Source organism: Callorhinus ursinus, unplaced genomic scaffold (genome assembly GCF_003265705.2).
Source record: "Callorhinus ursinus isolate GAN/ISIS: 27379988/994484 unplaced genomic scaffold, GSC_fseal_2.0 scaffold4, whole genome shotgun sequence".
Lineage (NCBI taxonomy): Eukaryota > Metazoa > Chordata > Mammalia > Carnivora > Otariidae > Callorhinus > Callorhinus ursinus.
In genome coordinates, this window is record NW_027397066.1 from 161,439,882 (window position 1) to 161,460,863 (window position 20,982).

At 39.8% G+C, this 20,982-nt stretch overlaps 1 protein-coding gene and 1 long non-coding RNA gene across 5 annotated transcripts in view; one reads left to right on the plus strand and one right to left on the minus strand.

Annotated features, from left to right (window-relative positions):
- SLC18A1 (solute carrier family 18 member A1) overlaps positions 1-3,664 on the plus strand; it is a 29,796-nt gene extending 26,132 nt beyond the window's left edge. For all 4 annotated transcript variants that reach the window (XM_025874028.1, XM_025874029.1, XM_073891250.1 and 1 more), the window contains 5 exons: positions 345-396; positions 1,893-1,956; positions 2,223-2,342; positions 2,563-2,696; positions 3,551-3,664. In XM_025874028.1, the coding sequence (XP_025729813.1) occupies positions 345-396; positions 1,893-1,956; positions 2,223-2,342; positions 2,563-2,696; positions 3,551-3,664 (484 nt within the window). The remainder of the gene's footprint in view (positions 1-344; positions 397-1,892; positions 1,957-2,222; positions 2,343-2,562; positions 2,697-3,550) is intronic.
- Positions 191-4,266, minus strand: LOC112825949 (uncharacterized). The gene is made up of 3 exons (XR_003208817.2): positions 3,824-4,266; positions 3,351-3,405; positions 191-412 (listed from the first exon to the last, which is right to left on the minus strand). It is a non-coding gene; the product is annotated as an uncharacterized lncRNA (long non-coding RNA).
- Between the last annotated feature and the right edge of the window lie 16,716 nt (positions 4,267-20,982).

Here is a 20,982-nt window from a genome sequence, read left to right on the forward strand (position 1 = left end):
GGTAGTCTGAATTGGGAAACAGCATGAATTAAGTTTGAAGGTTACTTCCAAGGGGCAGGAACCTTCTGAGTAAGCTGATTCCTCTGCTAGGGGAAGAAAGAATATGTCCCATTGCACCTCCTCTGCTTCTACTATGGAAAGAGATATGGAGCCAGGCAAGGAGGAGGGCAGGGAAAGGGCTCACCTCGTTATAAACAGATCATGTAGAGATGTCATCATCTTCTCACATCCTAAGGGGTTCCTGGAATTCGGGGTGTAGGACTGACTAGTGTTGTGGAGATAGAGTGGCAGGTAGAAGGGATTTCTCCCTTTAGCACAGTTTGCTGATGGCTCTTTTCTTCCAGGTGGCTGTGCTCCCTGATTGGGATGATTGTAGTAGGCACCAGCTTGCTTTGTGTAAGTATAATAAGGTCTAGGAGAGAAGGAGAGAAAGGGAGAGAGAGAGAGACCCAGACATTTAAATACCATTTTCCTTTAAAATGAACAGGAGCTTAACTTGGCAATGACTGTTGGAAACTCTTTCTGCATGGGTAAGAATTTAGCTCTGGGAGAGATGCCACCAAGCATCCCATTAAAGGAGGTGGGGAAGGAGAGAAGAAGGGAGCAGCTGTAGCCAGAGGTCTGAGGCACTATGTACGGCCACATGAAACAATTCATGTTGTCATCTATTTATGGGGCCATCAAAGTGGTTCATTTTATGGCTTAATTTACTTATCTCACCCTAACAGGACCTCATAAGCCACCAGGGGAACCATCGTATGAGTTGCAGTCTCTGGTGCCAGAATGTTTGGTAGAAAAAGAAAAAAAGAAGAGCTTTCCTATTTTCAAGAGCCCCCTTCAAGCTCTCTAAGCCTTTATTTTCTCCTCCCCATATTGGGGATCATAAGCACACTTGCCTCCTAGGCTTAAAGGAGATGAGACTAGAGCTGTAAAGCACTGAGTACAGTGTTCAAGAAAGGCTGGAAGTCTTGATCAGGAGCATGAATTCCACATTCATTCCCAGCTTTGCCCCTTGCTGCTTGTAGGATCTTGAGCTAGATATGTCACCTCTTTTTGTTTAGTATCCTCATCGGTATAGAGAGGGTTCTGATAGCCTCTCATAGGACTGTCCATATAAACTACAGCACACAGTGGGCCCACAGTAAACCTTAACCCAAACTATTGATAAACTATAAATATCTTTTGAGGAATAATCCCTAAAATTTTATTAGCCACAAACATCTAGATGGTATGTTAAACCTCTGAGGGGTAAATGTGTTGGGGTAGCAGATTTAGGTAACAGGTGTTCAGGGAGGGACCTAAGGAAGTGGTGAAAGAGGAAAGAAGTCTTTCATTGGAGGTTTGGGAATGAGTTTCACAAGCTTGCTGAAGCAGCACCCCAAACCATGCCACCTGCTCCTCTAGATATTTTTCTTTAATCTGTTATTGGTAATTGGTTGTTGGTGTCTTTTCTTTGTCTTCTTGCTCCAGTAGCTACCAAATTAGGATTTAATTAAAACCTTTGAATGTTGTTGAGAGGAAACTCCATTCAGTGAAGAGTGAGGACAGAAGTATGTCTGGGAGGGGGGTTAAAGGAAGTGGAAGAAGAATTCATGCAATAGAAGAGGTCCATTATTATGTATAATGGAGTCAAATCTGAGATTTAGACTTAATCTTGCCACTTACTAGCTTTTTAACTTTGGATAGGGCATTTAACCCAAATGGCACCAATCTAGCTTTCATATTTTAAAATAAAGGTAAAGATTGTTCTTCATAAGGATAAGTGATAATCCAGATAGATAATATATGTGGTACATAGCACATGGTTAATAAATGTTTATCATGTCAAAACCCTCTGTTTTTGTGGTAACTAATTGGACTCCTGATAAACTCTTCCTTCTTCCCTGCTGCAGGTTCCTCTGGCTCACAATATTTTTGGTCTCATTGGCCCCAATGCAGGGCTTGGCTTTTCCATAGGTAAGAGTACTTTTAAAGGAGACAAAAAGCCCCTGAATTTTGGCTTTGGGTCAGATCAGAGGAGGTATATGGAAAGGCAGAAGAAGCAGGAGGGTGGATGGCAAAGGTGTGGGCTCCTAACTCCGACCAGGAATAGGTGTTAGTGCTGAGTGGGAGGATAGCAGGCAAAGGGAATAGACTAAAGGGAGGAGAAGAAGGAAGGGTGCCACAGAAAAGAGAAGGGACTGTGGGTAGAGCTGACAGTGTCCTGTTTCCTTTTGCCACAGGCATGGTTGATTCCTCTATGATGCCCATAATGGGACACTTGGTGGACCTGCATCACACATCAGTGTATGGGAGTGTCTATGCCATAGCTGATGTGGCTTTTTGTATGGGCTTTGCTATAGGTATGTTGGCAGGGGAGAGGGGAGCACCCAGGACTTGGTGTCCTATTTTCTCTTATCTACTGTTTACCAGCAGAGAGTAAAGCCAGGAGGCTGATTCTCCCAGGGTTCTGGAGATATTTGACTTTGGGACATCCTCTGGGCCACCCATTGCCCCTTGCATAGTGTTTTCTTTGTGATCAAGGGTCAATAAACACTTGTGAATTTGGTTTATTCCTCACAGGCCCATCCACTGGGGGTGCCATTGTGCATGCCATTGGCTTCCCTTGGCTTATGGTCATCATTGGGGTCATCAACATCATCTATGCTCCTCTCTGCTACTACCTGAGAAGCCCCCCAGCCAAGGAGGAAAATCTTGTAAGGGGCTCTGACTGTTGCTAAAAGAATAATAATCTTCTGTTTATTTGTTTGTTTTTCATCTCTCTCATTGCTTTTCATCGTATGCTATTTCCTCCCTCTTTGGAAGTCATTTTTGCTTTGCCATATTTTCTGATCCCATTTTCATCTTTATTTTTCCTTTGTGCTCTTCCTTATTTTCCCTTCTTTACTAACCACTTCTCCTCTTATACTGGGTGGTTAAGAAGGGCCCTAAGTAAAGAACAAAAATGAGAAGCTTATAAAGAGTTGGGGGCAGGGGCCATCAAAGGCATCCTATACTTTAGTTACCAGTAAAATGTGAGTTAATACATTATCTCCTCAAGGTGGGCAAAATTCCACTGGGCTCATTCATTCATTCATTCATTCATTCATTCATGTCTGCCATTACCCTTAGCAGGTCATCCTTTAAAGTACAAAACCCCAGAGAAGAGAACCATAACTTGTGATTTTAGTTAATAAGATACTTTATTGCAGCATGAGGACCCTAAGGGTCTGGGTGGCTTAATGATGGATGTAGGGGCTGATCACAGGGACGAAAAAAGACAGAGAGGTCTGATAGGGGATAGTACCAGTTTCAGCTGGCTCCCTGCTATAGCTTACACTACCACTGTTATGATTCAATTTAAAACATACCAGATATTTGTCTTGACCAGGATTGCTACACCTAGGTGCCTTGGGAGGTCTGTGCCTGCAAATGAAGCAGAAAAAGAATCTTATGCTTGTTTCTTGAATCTTTCTTGAGCAACACTAGACGTGGATGGACTAGTGAGGGAAGGGAACAGGGAGACTGGTAAAAGATATGCAGTAATTTCTCTTCCTGTGTCATGCTTCAGGCAATTTTGAGCCAGGACTGTGCCATGGAGACTCGGATGTGTGCAACTCAGAAGCCCACAAGGGAATTTCCTCTGGGGGAGGACAGCGATGAGGAGGCTGGCAGTGAAGAGTAGTAGGAGAAGGTGGTCTCCGAACCTTGTCACATGTGGATTCATCAGCTTTGGACTGATCACCAGATCACCATGGGCTGCTCAATAGGCTTCACTTCCCTTTCCCCTGGGTATCTCCTTTCCTCCCCTCCCACGAGTGCCATTCCTTGGTTCTCTCCTTACCTGTGTAACCCGTAGTTCTTCCTCTAAGCTTTGTTGCCTCAGGTGCCCATCTTTTATGAGAGGACGTAGTGATGCTTTCTCCTAGGCTGTTGTGAAGCTGATTAAACTTGAGCTGGTGGGTGCTGCAAGGAGTGACTTATTCCACAGGAATAGCAGTGAGCACAGTGTGCCCCTGAAACCAGTGGGGTGACTGACAAACCTCATTTCATTTGCTATCTGATTTTCTTTGACACATTCCCAGCAGACCATAAAACTTTTGTCCTCTGTTCCTCCATGTGGTCCTTCCTGAGTTTTCTCAGCTGAGTTGAGAAAGTGTCCTCAATGTTATACTGCTGCCAGATTGCCAATTTGGGAAATTGTTTGCCTGTTTTTTAGAAGCTGAGTGGTTTTTCTGTGGCTAAACCTATAGCTGTTAAAGTGATTTTGCCCTCAGTGAATGGAAGGCTGGGTTTACACCTTTCTTAGGAAAGGACAGAAAAAAATTATTGACTACAAGATTTTATTGGAGGAAGTGAAAAGCAACCACCCTGAAATCCCTTCCCACAATGGATTTCCTAATACAATGATTATAATGGGGAATTGTTCTCACTTGTCAATGAATAAGTTATTACCTAATTCAGACATGGTAGACTAAATGCTCTTATAGCAAAAGAGAATGTGTGGGCAAATACATAGATACTATAAATATTTTGACATTTTTTACCTTTTTGAAACATTTATTAAATGTGGGGTTTCAAAGAGATGGGAGACATGCTACCCCCTTTTAAGTAGCTTCCCATCTATTTGAGCAAACAGGATATACACAGTATAGAATTGATCAATACTGCAAGTTAGTATACACTCTGTGTTCAAGAACAAAGAGGTAGGGATGCTCATAGTCTGGGTGGGGAATAATGGTGGAAATGGAGGCAGAGGTAGGAATGGAAAGGCCCACAAGTGCAGGCTGTAGGGATACCTGGATATCAGATTGAGATGTTCAAACTTTACTCTGGAATGATATCTGGCTCTGATCATTGCACTCCTTTGCAGGAGTTTGGTGGGCTCAGGGCAAGCCTCAAATCACCAGAACACATTCAAGCTGAACCTCAATGAATCCTTATCACTTGGACAATGGATATCTGATTTGTGGATATGTTTTTAGAAGGTTAGCATTAACTAGACTTACCTGATTTTCAAAACCAGATGTGCTTATGTTGTCATTTAGTCAAGATATTATTTGTCTCAGAATTTGAAGAATCCCAAGGTAAAATTAGAAAATCCTTTGTCAAAATATGTAAGCTGTAACTAAATGTAGACTGAGTGAATGGCCACTGGACCCCTGTACAAAGAGGGAGTGAGGTAAGTTAGGATGCAGAGGAGTCAGGGGCACTGACAATGGTACACTCCTTACTCCTACCTGGGGAGGAGGATTTATAATAAAGACTGGGCTTGTTACAAAAACTGTTAACACATTTATAAAATAGGAAGAATTTTTAAAAGAGGAACTCATCCCTGACCTGCCAGTTAACATTGTTTAAGCAATATAAAACATATTTTGGGGAAAACAATGGGTATAAATTATAATTATAATTTATTGTAGAAAAATCAACATCATGTACTACAAAGTAAGTCAAGGAACTTTTTTTTTATTTTAGATCACAAATAGATCATAAACACAGTCTATGTATGGAAGAGTATAAAAAGGAGAATCCCATAAAAATAGACAATGGAATTGGTCTTTTTTTTTAAAGATTTTATTTTTTATTTATTTGACAGAGAGATAGAGAGCACAAGTAGGCAGAGAGGCAGGCAGAGGGAGAGGGAGAAGTAGACTCGCCACTGAGCAGGGAGACTGACGTGGGGCTCAATCCCAGGACCCTGGGATCATGACCTGAGATGAAGGCAGCTGCTTAACCAATTGAGCCACCCAGGCACCCCGGGATTGGTCTTCATCAGTGGCTTAATAAATGATATGAAGAAAATAATACATTATAAAGTTCCACATTCACAGGTGACACTAAGTTCTTCTAAACATGAAAATAATCAGTCCAGCAAAAATGAGTCACAATTAAGTTTTTTTTTTTAAGTAGCATAAAATGTCAGATGACCTCTCCTGTGGAAAGGATAAAGAAATGTATTTTCCCCTTTGGAAAGAGAGGAGTTGAAGAGACCATAAACATGTTTATAGGATGATAGTCTCTGAATTATCAATTATGATGCAGCAGAGAAGATAGTGGGACCAATGAGACATTGTGTTCAATAGGCCAGAGAAATTTTGGGCATTCTCAGAGGGAGTATTGGAAACAAACCAGAAGACATTTTGTTTCCAAAGTACAAAACCTGGGTGGAAGCCACAGCACCACAAATTAAGGCAGTGACTGTGGAGTTGGAGAAAATGTAGAGGGGGCACAGGAGGTGATGAATCAGTGGCAGGGAGAGTGATGTAGAGAGAGACAGGAAAATTCTTATAGGGAGAGACCCAAATATGAGGGGATATGATTAAAGTAGCTAAAATATTTAAGAAAGTCCCAGTCTTGGTGACCAGAGTCTTAGAACACTTCCACAAGGGGCCACTCCAAAAGTGCTAAAGAGCTAAGATGAGAGTAAATATTAGGAAGTACTATCTCCCACTGTATTGTATTACTTAGGGAATTCATTATTCCCAGATATAGCCCAAATCAACTTAACTCTATTCCTGGAGGCAGCTCAAAAATGCTTGTGTAAGTCTCTGTCCTCTGAGGCTGACATGAAGAAAGGGCAATGCAGTCCTTCCCCCTAGCATTCCTAGATGTCCCTGGATGGGGTGTGGCAAAGCACCTCTGTTGTCTCTAACAGCTGTTTGTTCTCCCCCACATAGGCTGAGCTTCATGGGCAGCACACCAGAGCCACTGTTACACAGCTCATCCTTACAGTCTTGTCTGTGGGAGAAGAACTATTTCCGGAACAAGGGAGGACTGGAACGAAGTAGCCTTGGAACACAGCACTCTCCACAGTCTTAAGGATTTTAGGACAGGAATGATCATAAATCATAAGATGATAGAAAGAGGATCAAGTCAGGAGTAGACAGACCTAATCCTAATATTTTCACCTAGCTCTCCCATGTTCTAGCTGTGTGGCCTGGTATAGATCATTTCATATCTCTGGGCTTTTGTATCACCATTTTCAGATCTGTTTCCTTCCCACCACTGGCTCATTTCAGGGCATCTTCAGTGAGGGCTAGGGGCAGGGCCTTGGGAGGAGCTTGAGTCAAAGCTGAGAGGTCAGTCCAATGTTCCACATCACCTCAGATATACAAATGTTACTTGAAGTTTTAATTTCTGCTTTCAGGAAATTACTGGAAATAAAATGTGCTGCTTCTTCTTCCTCTTTCTCCTTCCCCTTTTTGTCTTTGTTTTTCCTCTGGAGAGTGAAGAGCACAGTGTTAGCAGAGGTAGGAGGAGTGATCAAGGACTATTTGCATTTATCCTCCAAAGCGAGTCATCATGCAGTCTCCTGAAATCACAAGGGAGAAGAGTGAAGTTGAATCGAATCTTGCTGGTTTTGGTTACTCAGACTCTTTTGCCCAGTTCAGTAACTGGCAACTATTCCTAAAGGAAGAGTGTGCTGTGGGTCAGCAGACAGAGCAGATGACCCAACAGGTGGCTTAGCAAATCTTCACAAGAAAAAAAGGAAAGTAAGTTATAGCTCATGAAAATGTGCAGGTGGTATGGTGCTCAACTTAGATCTACCATAAAATCATGACATGGGATGTCAGGGACCTGGGGAGAGGAAAGCAGTCTTACAAAGCAAAGCAGTGGTAGAACCCCATACATAAAAGTGATGTTGCAATAGAAAACTTCCTTATTTGTAAGGTGAGAATAATACGAATGCCTTTATAACAGAGTTATAATGAAGATTAAATAAGATAATAAATGAATAAGAATGCACTTTATAAACCATAAAGTCCTATTTAAGTGCTACTTTCTATTATCAGTTATTCCAACTCTCGTCTCACAGAAGAGGAAACTGAGGTCCAATAAGGGAAGATAAGCTCCCTAAGATCACCCAACTAGAATGAGGCATATTCAAATCCCTTACAGATATATGATTGTCAAATATTTTCTACCATTCTGTGGGTTGTCTTTTCATTCTCTTGATAGTGTCCTTTGGAGCACAAATGGTTGTAATTTTGGTGAATTTCATGTATCAATTTTATCCTTGTTGCTTGTGTTTTGGCACCAAAGCTAGCAAGTCATTGCCTATTTTATGGTCATGACGACTTATATCTGTAGGGCACATGATGTGATGAGCACTGGGTGTTATACATAACTGATAAATTATTGAACATTACATCTGAAACTAATGATGTACTATATGTTGGCTAATCGAGTTTAAAAAACAACCAAAAAACCCAAAAAACAAAAGAAAAGACTTATATCTGCATTTTCTTCTAACAGTTTTTAGGTTTAGCGCTTACATTTAGATACAATCCATTTTGCATTCGTTTTGTATATGGTCTGATGGAGGGGGTCTCACTTCATTCTTTTATATGTGGATATCCAGTTGTCCTAGCAGGATCTGTTGAAAATACTATTTCTTACCATTGAATTTTCTCGGAACCCTTTTTTGAAAGTCAGTTGACTTCATATGTCAGGATTTATTTCTGAGATCTCAATTCTATTCCATTAATCTATTTTTACTCCATAAGCCAGTATCTCCCTGTCTTGATTAAAATAACTTGAACAATGTAATGTAAACTTTATGCCAGCATCTCTCTGTCTTGATTAATGTATCCTGTCTTGATAAATCATAGTTAAAATGAAAAAATAAATAATTCCTCAACTGTATAATAATAATAATAACAACAACAAATGTCTTTTGCTTCCTGCTTCCTCACCCCTAAATCCTATACTCCAGTTTCAAATTTTAGGTAATTTATTTATTTAGTTAGTTTTTTTGTCTTTTTTTTTTTACATCTAAGAAACTTACCCAGATCTTTCTTGATTTAATATCTTTGTAAAATTATTTTTAACTAAGTTTTTAAAAATTTAATTCCAGTATAGTTAACATACAATGTTACATTAGTTTTGTGTGTACAATATAGTGGTAAAATTCTATACATTACTCAGTGCTCTTGAGTATACACTTTAATCCCTATCACCTACTTCACCCATGTTCCACCCACCTCCCCTCTGGTAACCATCAGTTTGTTCTCTATAGTTAAGAGTTTGTTCCTTGGTTTTTCTCTTTTTTTTTTTTCCTTTGCTCATTTGTTTTGTTTCTTAAATTCCAAATTGGAGTGAAATCATATGATGTTTGTCTTTCTCTGAGTTATTTTGCTTACCATTATACTCTTTAGCTCCATCCCTGTTGTTGCAAATGGCGTGATTTCATTCCTTTTTATGGCTGAATAATATTCTACTGTGTGTGTGTGTGTGTGTGTGTGTACCACATCTTTTTTATTTAAAATCAATTAATTAACATAGAGTGTATTATTAGTTTCAGAGGTAGAATTTAGTGAGTCATCAATTGCGTATACACCCAATGCTCATTACATCAAGTGCCCTCCTTAATGCCCAATGGCCAATTACCCTATCCCCCCACCCACCTTATTTCCAGCAACCCTCAGTTTGTTTCCTAGAGTTAAGAGTCTCTTCTGGTTTGTTTCCCTCTCTGATTTTGTCTTATTTTATTTTTCTTTCCCTTCCCCTATGTTCATTTGTTTTGTGTCTTTTCTTTTTTTTTTTTAAGATTTTATTTATTTGACAGAGAGAGAACAAGCAGAGGGAGAGAGAGGGAGAAGCAGGCTCCCTGCCGAGCAAGGAAAGGAGCCCACTGCAGGACTCGATCCCAGGACCCTGGGATCATGACCCAGACTGAAGGTAGCCACTTAACCAACTGAGCCACCCAGGCGTCCCCATTTGTTTTGTTTCTTAAATTCCACATATGGGTGAAATCATATGATATTCGTCTTTCTCTGATTGGCTTATTTCACTTAGCATAATACCCTCTTGTTCCATCCACATCATTGCAAATGGTAAGATTTCATTTTTTAAAAAAGATTTTATTTATTTATTTATTTGACAGAGAGAGAGATAGCAAGATCAGGAGCTCAAGCAGGGGGAGTGGGAGGGGGAGAAGCCGGCTTCCTGCCAAGCAGGGAGCCTATGTGGGACTAGATCCCAGGACCCTGAGATCATGACCTGAGTGGAAGACAGATGCTTAACCAACTGAGCCACCCAAGTGCCCCAAGATTTCATTCTTTTTGATGTCTGAGTAATATTCCAATATATGTATCACTTCTTTATCCATTCATTTGTCGATAGGCATCTGGGCTCTTTCCATATTTTGGCTATTGTGGACATGACTGCTATAAACATTGGGGTGCATGTGCCCCTTCAAATCACTATGTTTGTATCCTTTGGATAAATACCTAGAAGTGCAGTTGTTGGATCATAAGGTAGCTCTCTTTTTACCTTTTTAAGGAACCTCCATACTGTTTTCCAGGAGCAGCTGCACCAGTGTGCATTCTCACCAACATCTGTTGTTTCTTGAGTGGTTAATTTGAGCCACCCTGACCAGTGTGAGGTGGGATTTAACTGTGGTTTTGATTTGGATTTCTCTGATGCCAAGTGATGGTGAGCATTTTTTCATGTGTGTTGGCCATTTGTATATCTTCTTTGGAGACATGTCTGTTCATGTCTTCTGCCCATTCCTTGACTGGACTTTTTGTTTTTTGGGTGTTGAGTTTGATAATTTCTTTATAAATCTTGGCTACTTACCCTTTATCTGATATGTCATTTGCAAATATTTTCTCCCATTCCATAGGTTGCCTTTTAGTTTTGTTGACTGTTTCTTTTTCTATGCAAAAGCTTTTTATCTTGATGAAGTCCCAATAGTTCATTTTTGCCCTTGCTTTCCTTACCTTTTGTGATGTTTCTAGGAAGAAGTTGCTGCGGCTGAGGTCAAAGAGGTTGCTGCCTGTGTTCTTCTCTAGGATTTTGATGGATTCCTGTCTCACCTTGAGGTCTTTCATCCATTTTGAGTTTATTTTTGTGTGTGGTGTAAGAAAGTGGTCCAGTTTCATTGTTTTGCATGTGGCTGTCCAATTTTCCCAACACCATTTGTTGAAGAGACTGTCTGTTCCATTGGCTATTCTTTCCTGCTTTGTCAAAGATTAGACGACCATAGAGTTAAGGTCCATTTCTGGGCTCTCTATTCTGTTTCATTAATCTATGTGTCTGTTTTTGCGCCAGTACCACATGCCTTGATGCTTGCATCTTTGCAATACAGCTTGAAGTCTGGAATTGTGATGCTTCCAGCTTTGGTTTTCTTTTTCAACATTCCTTTGGCTATTCAAGGTTTTTCTGGTTACATTCAAATTTTAGGATTGTTTGTTCCAGCTCTATGAAAATGCTGATGGTATTTTGATAGGGATTGCTATGAATGTGTAGATTGCTTTGGGTAGCATAGACATTTTAACAATATTTGTTCTTCTAATCCATGAGTATGGAATGTTTTTCCAGTTCTTTGTGTCTTCCTCAATTTCTTTGATAAGTGTTCTCTAGTTTTATCTCTTTGGTTAGGCTTATTCCTAGGTATCTTATGGTTTTTGGTGCAACTATAAATGGGATCAATTCCTTGATTTCTCTTTCTTCTGCTTCATTGTTAGTGTAAAGAAATGCAACTAACTTCTGTGCATTGATTTTATATCCTGCCACTTTGCTGAATTCCTGTATCAGTTCTAACAATGTTTTGCTGGAGTCTTTTGGGTTTTCTACATAGAGTATCATGTCATTTGTGAAGAATGAGAATTTGACTTCTTTGCCAACTTGAATGCCTTTTATTTCTTTTTGTTGTCTGACTTCTTAGTCTAGGACTTCTAATACCATGTTGAACAACAGTGGTGAGTGGACATCCCTATTGAGTTCCTGACCTTAGGGGAAAAGTTCTCAGTTTTTCCCTATTTAGGATGATATCCACCGTGGGTTTTTCATATATGGCTTTTATGATATTGAGGTATGTTCCTTCTATCCCAACACTGCAGAATTTTTTTAAGAAAGGATACCGTGTTTTGTCAAATTATTTTTCCTCATCTCTTAAGAGGATCATATAGTTCTTTTCTTTCATTAATGTGGTGTATCATACTGATTGATTTGTGGATGTTGAATCACCCTTGCAGCCCAGAAAAATCCCATTTGGTCATGGTGAATAATCCTTTTAATGTACTGTTGGATCCTTTTGGCTAGTATCTTGGTGAGAATTTTTGCATCCATGTTCATCAGGGATATTTGGTCTGTAATTCTCCTTTTTGGTGGGGTCATTGTCTCATTTTGGGATCAAGGTAATGCTGGCCTCATAGAATAAGTTTAGAAGTTTGCCCTCCATTTCTATTTTTTGAAACAGTTTCAGAAGAATAGGTATTAATTCTTCTTAAATGTTTGGTGGGAAGCCATCTGGCCCTGGATTCTTCTCTATTGGGATTCTGTGAATCATTGTTTTAAATTCTATTTCAGACATCTTACTTATATCCATATTGATTCTGGCACTGAGGACTACCTACTGTTCTTTCTTTTGGGGTGAATTTCTCTGTTTTGTCATTGTTTCTGGAAAACAAAGAAAAAGAAAAAAACACACAACAAAAACAACAATAACCACCACCACAACAAAAACCTCAGGAGGTATTTCTGGTGTATGCTGTGTGTACACTCTGCTGTTATGTTTTGGCTACTCTTTCCCACTGGTCTTTCCTCTACAAAGTTCCTCCTTGGTTGTTGTGGGGAATAGAAAACATTTTCCCTTAAGTGAATTGACAGCAATATGACAAAATATACCTTTGTGAACAAACTGCAACGTTTATTTTTTTCCTCCCTACATGAATTCTCCAGAATTCAGAAACTCTCAGCAGATATTCTTATATTTTAATGGCAATATATTTATTTGCATAAGCTCATTTAGAATCTGTTCTCTTTCTGACAAGACACAATTGGAAATATTGGTTATATTACCAAGGCTTTGTCCAGAATGTCATGTTTGAGAAAGACCTGCATAGACTCAGATATGATCACACAGTTTTAAGGCTCCAAGGTTGACTTTATGGATCCAATAAAGCCCCCTTGGAAATATTAGCCTGATACCTTGCTTACAGAGTTCCCAACATACTTACCAGGTGAGTAAAGAAGGTCACTTCTTGGCAGGTGTAGGAACTTCAGGATATTTCGGGGACCTTGAGAAGAGAGTAATTCACCCAAATCTATAGGTATTACAGGCAAACTCTGATGGCAAGTATTTGGCTTGGCTTCTGGCCTCCAGACGCTAATTCATTCTAGAGATTCTTTATGAAAAGTTCCAGCAAACAAGTTTTATTTATTTATTTATTTTTATTTCCAAGTTTTTATTCAATTCCAGTTACTTAACATACAGTGTAACATTAGTTTCAGGTGTAGAATTTAATGATTCATCACTTACATACAACACCCAGTGCTCATCACAAGTGCACTCCTTAATGCCCACCACCTATTTAACTCCTCCCCTTGCCCACCTCCCTTCCAGCAAGCCTCAGTTTGTTCTCTGTAGTTGAGAGTCTGTTTCTTGGTTTTACTGTCGTTTTTTCCCCACTATATTCTTTTGTGTTTTTTCTTAAATTCTAAACGTAAGTGAAATCATTATACTGTCTAGATCAATCCATGTTGTTGCAAATGGCAAGATTTCATTTTTTATTGCCAAATAATATTCTTGTGTGTGTGTGTGTGTGTGTGTGTGTGTGTGTGTGTACCACTTCTTTTTTATCCATTCATCAGTCAATGGACACACTTGGACTCTTTCTATAATTTGCCCATTGTTGATAATGGGGTTCTATAAACATTGGGGTTCATGTATCCCTGTGAATTCATATTTTTGTATCCTTTGGGTAAATACCTAGTAGTGTGATTGCAGGGTCATAGGGTATTTCTCTTTTTAACTTTTTGAGGAACCTCAATACTGTTTTCCAGAGTGGCTGCACAAGTTTGCATTCCCACCAACAGTGTAAGAGGGTTCCCCTTTCTCCACATCCTTGCCAACATCTGTTGTTTCCTGAGCTGTTAATTTTAACCATTCTAATCAGTGTGAGGTAGTATCTCATTGTGGTTTTGATTTGTATTTCCCTGTTGATGAGTACATGTTGAGCATATTTTCCTGTGTCTGTTAGCCATCTGGATGTCTTCTTTGGAAAAATGTTTATTCATGTCTTCTGCCCATTTTTTAACTGGATCATTTGTTCTTTGGGTGTTGCATTTGATAAACTCTTCATGGATTTTGGATATTAACCCTTTATAAGGTATGTCATTTATAAAATCTTCTACCATTTCCAAGGTTGCTTTTTATTTTGTTGGTTGTTCCCTTCACTGTGTAGAAGTTTTTATCTTTTTCTTTTAATTTAAATTCAATGAACCAACACATAGTACACCATTAGTTTTTGATATAATGCTCAATGATTCATTAGTTGTGTATAACACCCAGTGCTCATCACATCACATGCCCTTCTTAATGCCCATCACCCAGTTACCCCATCCCCCCACCCACCTCCTTTTCCACAGCCTTCAGTTTGTTTTCCAGAAGCTTTTTATTTTGATGAAGTCCCAATAGTTTATTTTTGCTTTTGTTTCCCTAAGCAAACAAGTTTTAAAGATGTATATGGTCAATCACTATTCTTACTGCACTTATGTAAATAAACAAACCAAGTTTTTTTGAGACTAGACTTATTTTGCAAACACATTAGTGTCAATTTGACTATCTTTGGTAAAAATGAGAGTGATTATAGAGAGAAAATATGTTTCAATAACACATCTTTGTAGGTATTAGATTTTAATATAATTCATTGTAAACTTGACTAGATCTTGATTTCTTCTAGTGTCTTCCAGTGCCTAACTAACATTTTGATATTTCTTCCAACTTTCTGACTTGGAATCATTTGGAAACTAAAACTGCCCTTTTTTTCTGAAAACTTGCACACTAAATATTAATAACTTGATATAAAGAAATCACCATAACTCATTCATAGACAATCTTTGTGCTTATTGCTGTATGACAAAATCACCGGAGACATTTGAACTACAAACCAGGAGCATCTGTCAGATTGCCTCTACCTCCCCTCACTCTATGTGAAGATGCTTAAAGTCTGACATCTAGAAATCTTCTCAGCTGGCTACCCTTAGAACTCAGACACTGGCTTAATGTTTGATCCAATTATTAACTATTGTTTTTCCTTTATTTCCATAGAAATGTCTTTTATTTAATACCTGATTACTCGAACCATCAGCCTAGCTTTGAGAATACACGTGCATCACTGTTTTCTGAAATGAGTTTAACTAAACTGACCTATTATCAGAACAAAGCAACTGGATAATTGAGATGAAACAACCTACCAGCTCAATTTTTAATATGTGATACTCCCATGGAAGTTTCAGATGGGGGGACTTAAGGGGATCAGGACAGATACCCCTCCCCAACCATGAATGTGCCACTTTGGCATGTGGATTATTTTGAGCTGAAGTCACTTGAGACCCTGTGAGCTCAAAAGAAACTTCTGTCCCTTCCTTAACCACACAGAAGAAAAGAATCTAAATCTCATGGTCTTTCCAAACCATGAGAGACTCTTAACTATGGGAAACAAACTAAGGGTTGCTGAAGGGGAGGTGGGTAAGGGGATACAGTAACTGGGTGATGGGCATTAAGGAGGACACCTGATCTGATGAGCACTGGATGTTATATGCAACTGATGAATTGTTGAACACTACATTTGAAACCAATGATGTGTTGGCTAATTGAATTTAAATAAAAAAATCAATAAATTGGGGTCTTCCCCGGAATAAGTATTATTCACAGAGATAAATTTTATCTGAATGGCTATCTGTATTTTAGGGCAAACACTTAATTACCAAATATCTGCACTTCTTTTCATCCTGTCAAGTGAATTCTTTTCCTCTGAAATTCCAGGTCCCACCCCCTTCTCTTTAGTTCAGAATGACATATATACCTTATTTTGCCTGATTGTCTTTGGTATTTCCATGTCTATGTGGATTTCCCCAAACATATACTTATTAAATTTGATTTTTTCTTGTTAATCTGTTTCATGTCAACTTGATTCTTAGTGCAGCTAGAAGGACCTTTGAGAAGACAAGTATTCCTCCTTCCCAAAAACCTGTAGAGTCTCAGTTGCCTTCAGCTCAAAATAATTTTCCTGTAAAGTGACCCATCTTTGGGCCCTTGGCCACTATAGAACTATAAGATAATATATTTATATTGCTTTAAGTCACTACATTTGAGATAATTTGTTATAGTAGCAATAAAAAACTAATATACATACAATAGTTGATGAAGACTGAGAATGCTGAATAAATGGGTAAGGATGAGATTAGGAAAGATTCAGTTTATAGAGATCCACCAGGAGGAGCCCTGACCACACTGGAAACCTAACTCCTTTCCTTGGAAGCTTCCAGCTTTTTCAATTTCAGGGAGGTTTTTTTCAGGCATAGAAAACTGCTACTCCACAAAAAGGCTCAAGGGAAAACTTGTGAAGTGTTTGTTTTGATCATTTTTCTATCTTCTTTCAATCAGAATGCACAGGCCTCCAGAGGCTGGGTATAACCAGTCCCACTTTTAGGACATGGCCTGGGGTTCCTGAGGCAGCTCCCCCGTACTAAATTGCCAACTGGCTTTCTGTGAAATAAAACTTAACTAGCCCTATCATTTAAATACAGCTGGTGATCTGATAAGCTAAGTTATTCTACCCTGTTCATTGCTTCTGCTTCCCCTTTTGTCTATCTCCATCTCTCTTTTTCCCTTCTTCTTGAAAACCCATAAAAGAAAATTTTAATGTACTAGTTCATTCATTCAGTAATGTGTTTTCATGATCATGATTATCATTTATTTGGCTCCTATGATGTACAGTTACTGTACTAGAAAAACAAAGTTAGACAAAACCTGGCTTTTACCTGTCCAGCAACTCTTTAAAGAAGGCCTTGGGCCTGGGGCTCTATTCACAGAAGGATGAAAGTGCTGCAGATGCACAAAGGGTGCTTCAGTTCAACCATTTTGGGGGGAAGAAATTGGAAGAGAGAAGAGGGAGTTGGCTAGAGGAGATGATATTTGGGTTGAACCTTGAGGGATGGATAAGAGTGTGCTTCTCACAAAGAGGAGGTGAGCAACACAGATGGGGAGGCATAGGTTTCAGGAGTGACAGGTCCTTCTGAGGGCCTGGAGAGCTATATGAATGGTGGGAGTGGTTGCAGGCCATCCAGTAAAGGACTCTGTAAAGAGGCTTAAAGGCCATTCCACGGAATTCAGACATTAAATTATAGTGAATCAGGGTTATTTAAGGCTTTCATTCATGTCCTGATATGGCCATGTTTGTACTGTCAAAGGATCTCTTTGACAGCCATGTAGAGGTTCCACTGAGGTGCGGATATATTATGAGCAGGAATATCCATTGGGAGTCTCTTTATTACAAGTGAGAAAAGAGAAAAACTCAAAAGGGGCAGTAGCTGAGATAACAGAGGACACAGGATAAGTAAAAGAAAATAGAATTTAAAGGATGTGGAGACTGAGGAATAGAAGGAGTTGTCAAAACATATGGCTTCCTGACTCCAGTTTGTGGCATGATTTCTATGGCCAAGAGCTGGAATAAAGATGAAGAAGCAGCAAGGGGATAGACTTTAAATTAAAGCCAGTGAGACACACAGGAAAAAAACCCAGGAGAGATAGAGCAACATCAACAAATCTAGAAAAAATAAGTTTGCCTAAAGCTGAGAAAGAAGACAGTGTAACAAGGTTGTGATCAGTACCACTGAATGCCAAGGAAAGCCAGGAAGGAAGGAGGCTGCAAAGATACCCTTATAGATGACAACTAAGAGTTCCTTAGGAGGGCTTGGGTTAGTGGACATAAGAACTGGACATAGGAGGATAAAGAGATACAGCAGCACTGTGATACTACTTTTCCAGAGGTGGAACACCAAAGAGGAGGCTATAAATAGGGGGATAGGCAGAGGTGCAGAAAGTTGTATGTGTTTTTTATTTTGTTTTGTTTTGTTTTTTGTTTTTAGAATGGAGAGAGTTGAATGCTTCGTGGGGGCTGAGGGGAAGAAGCCAACAAATAAGAAGAGAGTGAATGCAGTTAGTACAACATAAACAACCAAAGAAACAATTATGATATGATTACCAGCAGCCACCGCTGGCAAGCTGTTGAAGGAAAGTTTTCAATCATGGCATCCCTGAAATCCTATCAAGTGGGCCATGGTCTCCTCCTTGCCTGAATGGGCAACCCCGGCTCTTGCATGTCCCAGGGGAAGGGATTGTATGAAGATTTTGATTTCTGGGAAAGATTTGAGAGAGAGGTGGAGCCAGACAGTCTTGGGTCAACGTCCCTGTCTACAGTCACACTAGGCAAGCCAGGTCACCTCTGTGCCTCAGTTTTTTCCTGTGGAAAATGAGATTAACACCTGTTTTTCACGTACTGTGGTAAGGCTTAGCAGCATTGCACTTGAAATGTTGCCCTCAGATTGGCAAGCAAATTCTAAGTTTCTTATTTTCATACTTATTCTTTTTAAAAATTTTTATTATTATGTTAATCACCATACATTACATCATTAGTTTTTAATGTAGTGTTCCATGATTCATTGTTTGTGCATAACACCCAGTGCTCCACGCAGAATGTGCCCTCTTTAATACCCATCACCAGTCTAACCCATCCCTCCACCCCCCACCCCTCTAGAACCTTCAGTTTGTTATTCAGAGTCCATCATCTCATGGTTCGTCTCCCCCTCCGGTTTCCCCCCTTCATTCTTCCCCTGCTGCTATCTGCTTCTTTTTTTTTTTTTTTAACATATATTGCATTATTTGTTTCAGAGGTACAGGTCTGTGATTCAACAGTCTTGCACAATTCAGAGTGCTCGCCATAGCACATACCCTCCCCAATATCTATCACCCAGCCACCCCATCCCTCCCACCCCACTCCCACTCCAGCAACCCTCAGTTTGTTTCCTGAGATTAAGAATTCCTCATATCAGTGAGGTCATATGATACATGCCTTTCTCTGGTTGACTTATTTCACTCAGCATAACACCCTCCAGTTCCATCCACGTCATTGCAAATGGCAAGATCTCATTCCTTTTGATGGTTGCATAATATTCCATTGTATATATATACCACATCTTCTTTATCCATTCATCTGTCGATGGACATCTTGACTCTTTCCACAGTTTGGCTATTGTGGACATTGCTGCTCTAAACATCGGGGTGCACATACCCCTTCGGATCCCTACATTTTTCATACTTATTCTTAATAAGCAGTTCCTGACAATAAGATTTCTTCCTTCTCAGGTGTTGTCTGCAGTCCTGGTGGTGTTGTGCCCATTTCTGTGTTTATATGTACTTGCAGATCTTCTCTACATACATCAGTGTCAGGGCTCTTCCTAGCCAGGAAATGGAACTTCTAGTTGTAGCAGTGTGCTTGATATTTAGTAGAGAGCTAGGCAGGTTGAACACTCAAAAGCCCAACTAATGAACTGTCTCATCTGGTAGGCTTAGGGAGGGAGTTGAGTGAACCAGCCACAAGGAAAACAGCATGTTTACCATTAGAAAAATATTGGTCCTGCCATCTTTCTTAGAAAGCCCTCCCTGGTGAGTCAGTATATTAGCCCGTATTGAAATCCCACAGGAGCTGAGCAGCAGATTATCTTGGCACAGGCCCTGCAGACAATTTCTCTACTTGTACACAGTTCCTGTTGCCTAGTAGTATTTAGCTAACCCAAACTTCTATTTTCCAAATTGAAAAACCTGTCTGCTGGTTTTAGGAATCTTGTTTTTCCCTTTCCTGTAAGGATAAGTCTCCAAAACTTTTCCTATTGAAGACTTAAACTTAATCCAGGGAATTATGGATAGAGGTAAGGGTAATAGGAGATTCTAACCTGGCAGTTCAGACCCTGGCAGGGTGCTGGCTGTGGGGGGGGGGGCGGTGACAGGGAGAAGAGAGTGGTGGCAGGCTCTCAGGGGCTCTCGAAGTCATCTCTGAGCCCCTCACAGCACTGGACCAGTGCTTTGGATACCGAAGTTACTCAAAATGTGTTGGTGAGGGAGTGAATCCATGAGGGTATGAATGAATGAATTTGAATTTGACTCATTTACTCAAGAGACAAAGACCAACATGGAATAGCAATGAAAATGGGCTTGGAAAGAGATACACTGATAGATCATAGTACTGAGGACAGACCAGGGAGAATATGTGGGCTAACATGTATATTTCAGTGTGTTCCTAAAGCCCATCAGCCTTGGAATTTGGTGTGCTCCATCTCACAGAGTTCCAAATGCCTGTGTCACTTGCATTTCACATCCACTGATATGATGTAGGAAAAGTGGAATTTAGAATACTGAGAAAATATTTCTTAAAGAGACTTCTCAGGGCTTATCTCTGGCTTGGAGAGGCCATGTAGGGAACTATTCTATCAAAACCACCCACCACACTTTCTCACTTGGGACATGTAAATGCAGCTTGTCAAACTTGGGATTGAGAACAAGAGCATCCTGGTGATGTTCTCTGGGAATCTGTGGATTGGCTGATGCAAAGTTTGACTAGAGCAAGTACAGTGTTAACCTAAGTTAAAGGCTAATGTAATTCATTTATGGCATTGTGGTTGTTTCTCTTGAGGAATGTCCGGGCTTAACTCAGTGAGTTGGTCTGAATGCTTTGGCTATATCAGCAGTGGCCACCAGGAAGCTATGTCACACAGCCAGGAGAGTCTGTGGGAGGTGTCCACAGCAGGCAGCAGCAAACTGTAACAGAGTTTAAAAGGTGCCTCAATGCTTCTTGGGCCTAGAAGCATCAGGTCGGTCAAAGCCCTTGATTTGGGGAAATTTATCCTCAGTTTTATTCCTTTGTGACCCTAATTGAAACTTTTCAGAAGTAGTCTATAAAACCTTTACCCTGACACAAATAAAAGGGCCCACTTTTCCTTCCTTCTTCCCCGGAGTCTAGGAATATTTCATCTTTAGGGTAGTAGAGAAGTCGCTGAGACCACTTTACTTAGTTATTCAGGTGTTAATTTATTCTCTTGGTTTAAAATTTTGTTTCCACTATTATGAGTTGCTTTAAGTCTTACACATAGCTTCTTAATTTAAGCATGCAAAAGCATGCCATTAAATGTATGGAGAAATGTCTTCAAATTCCC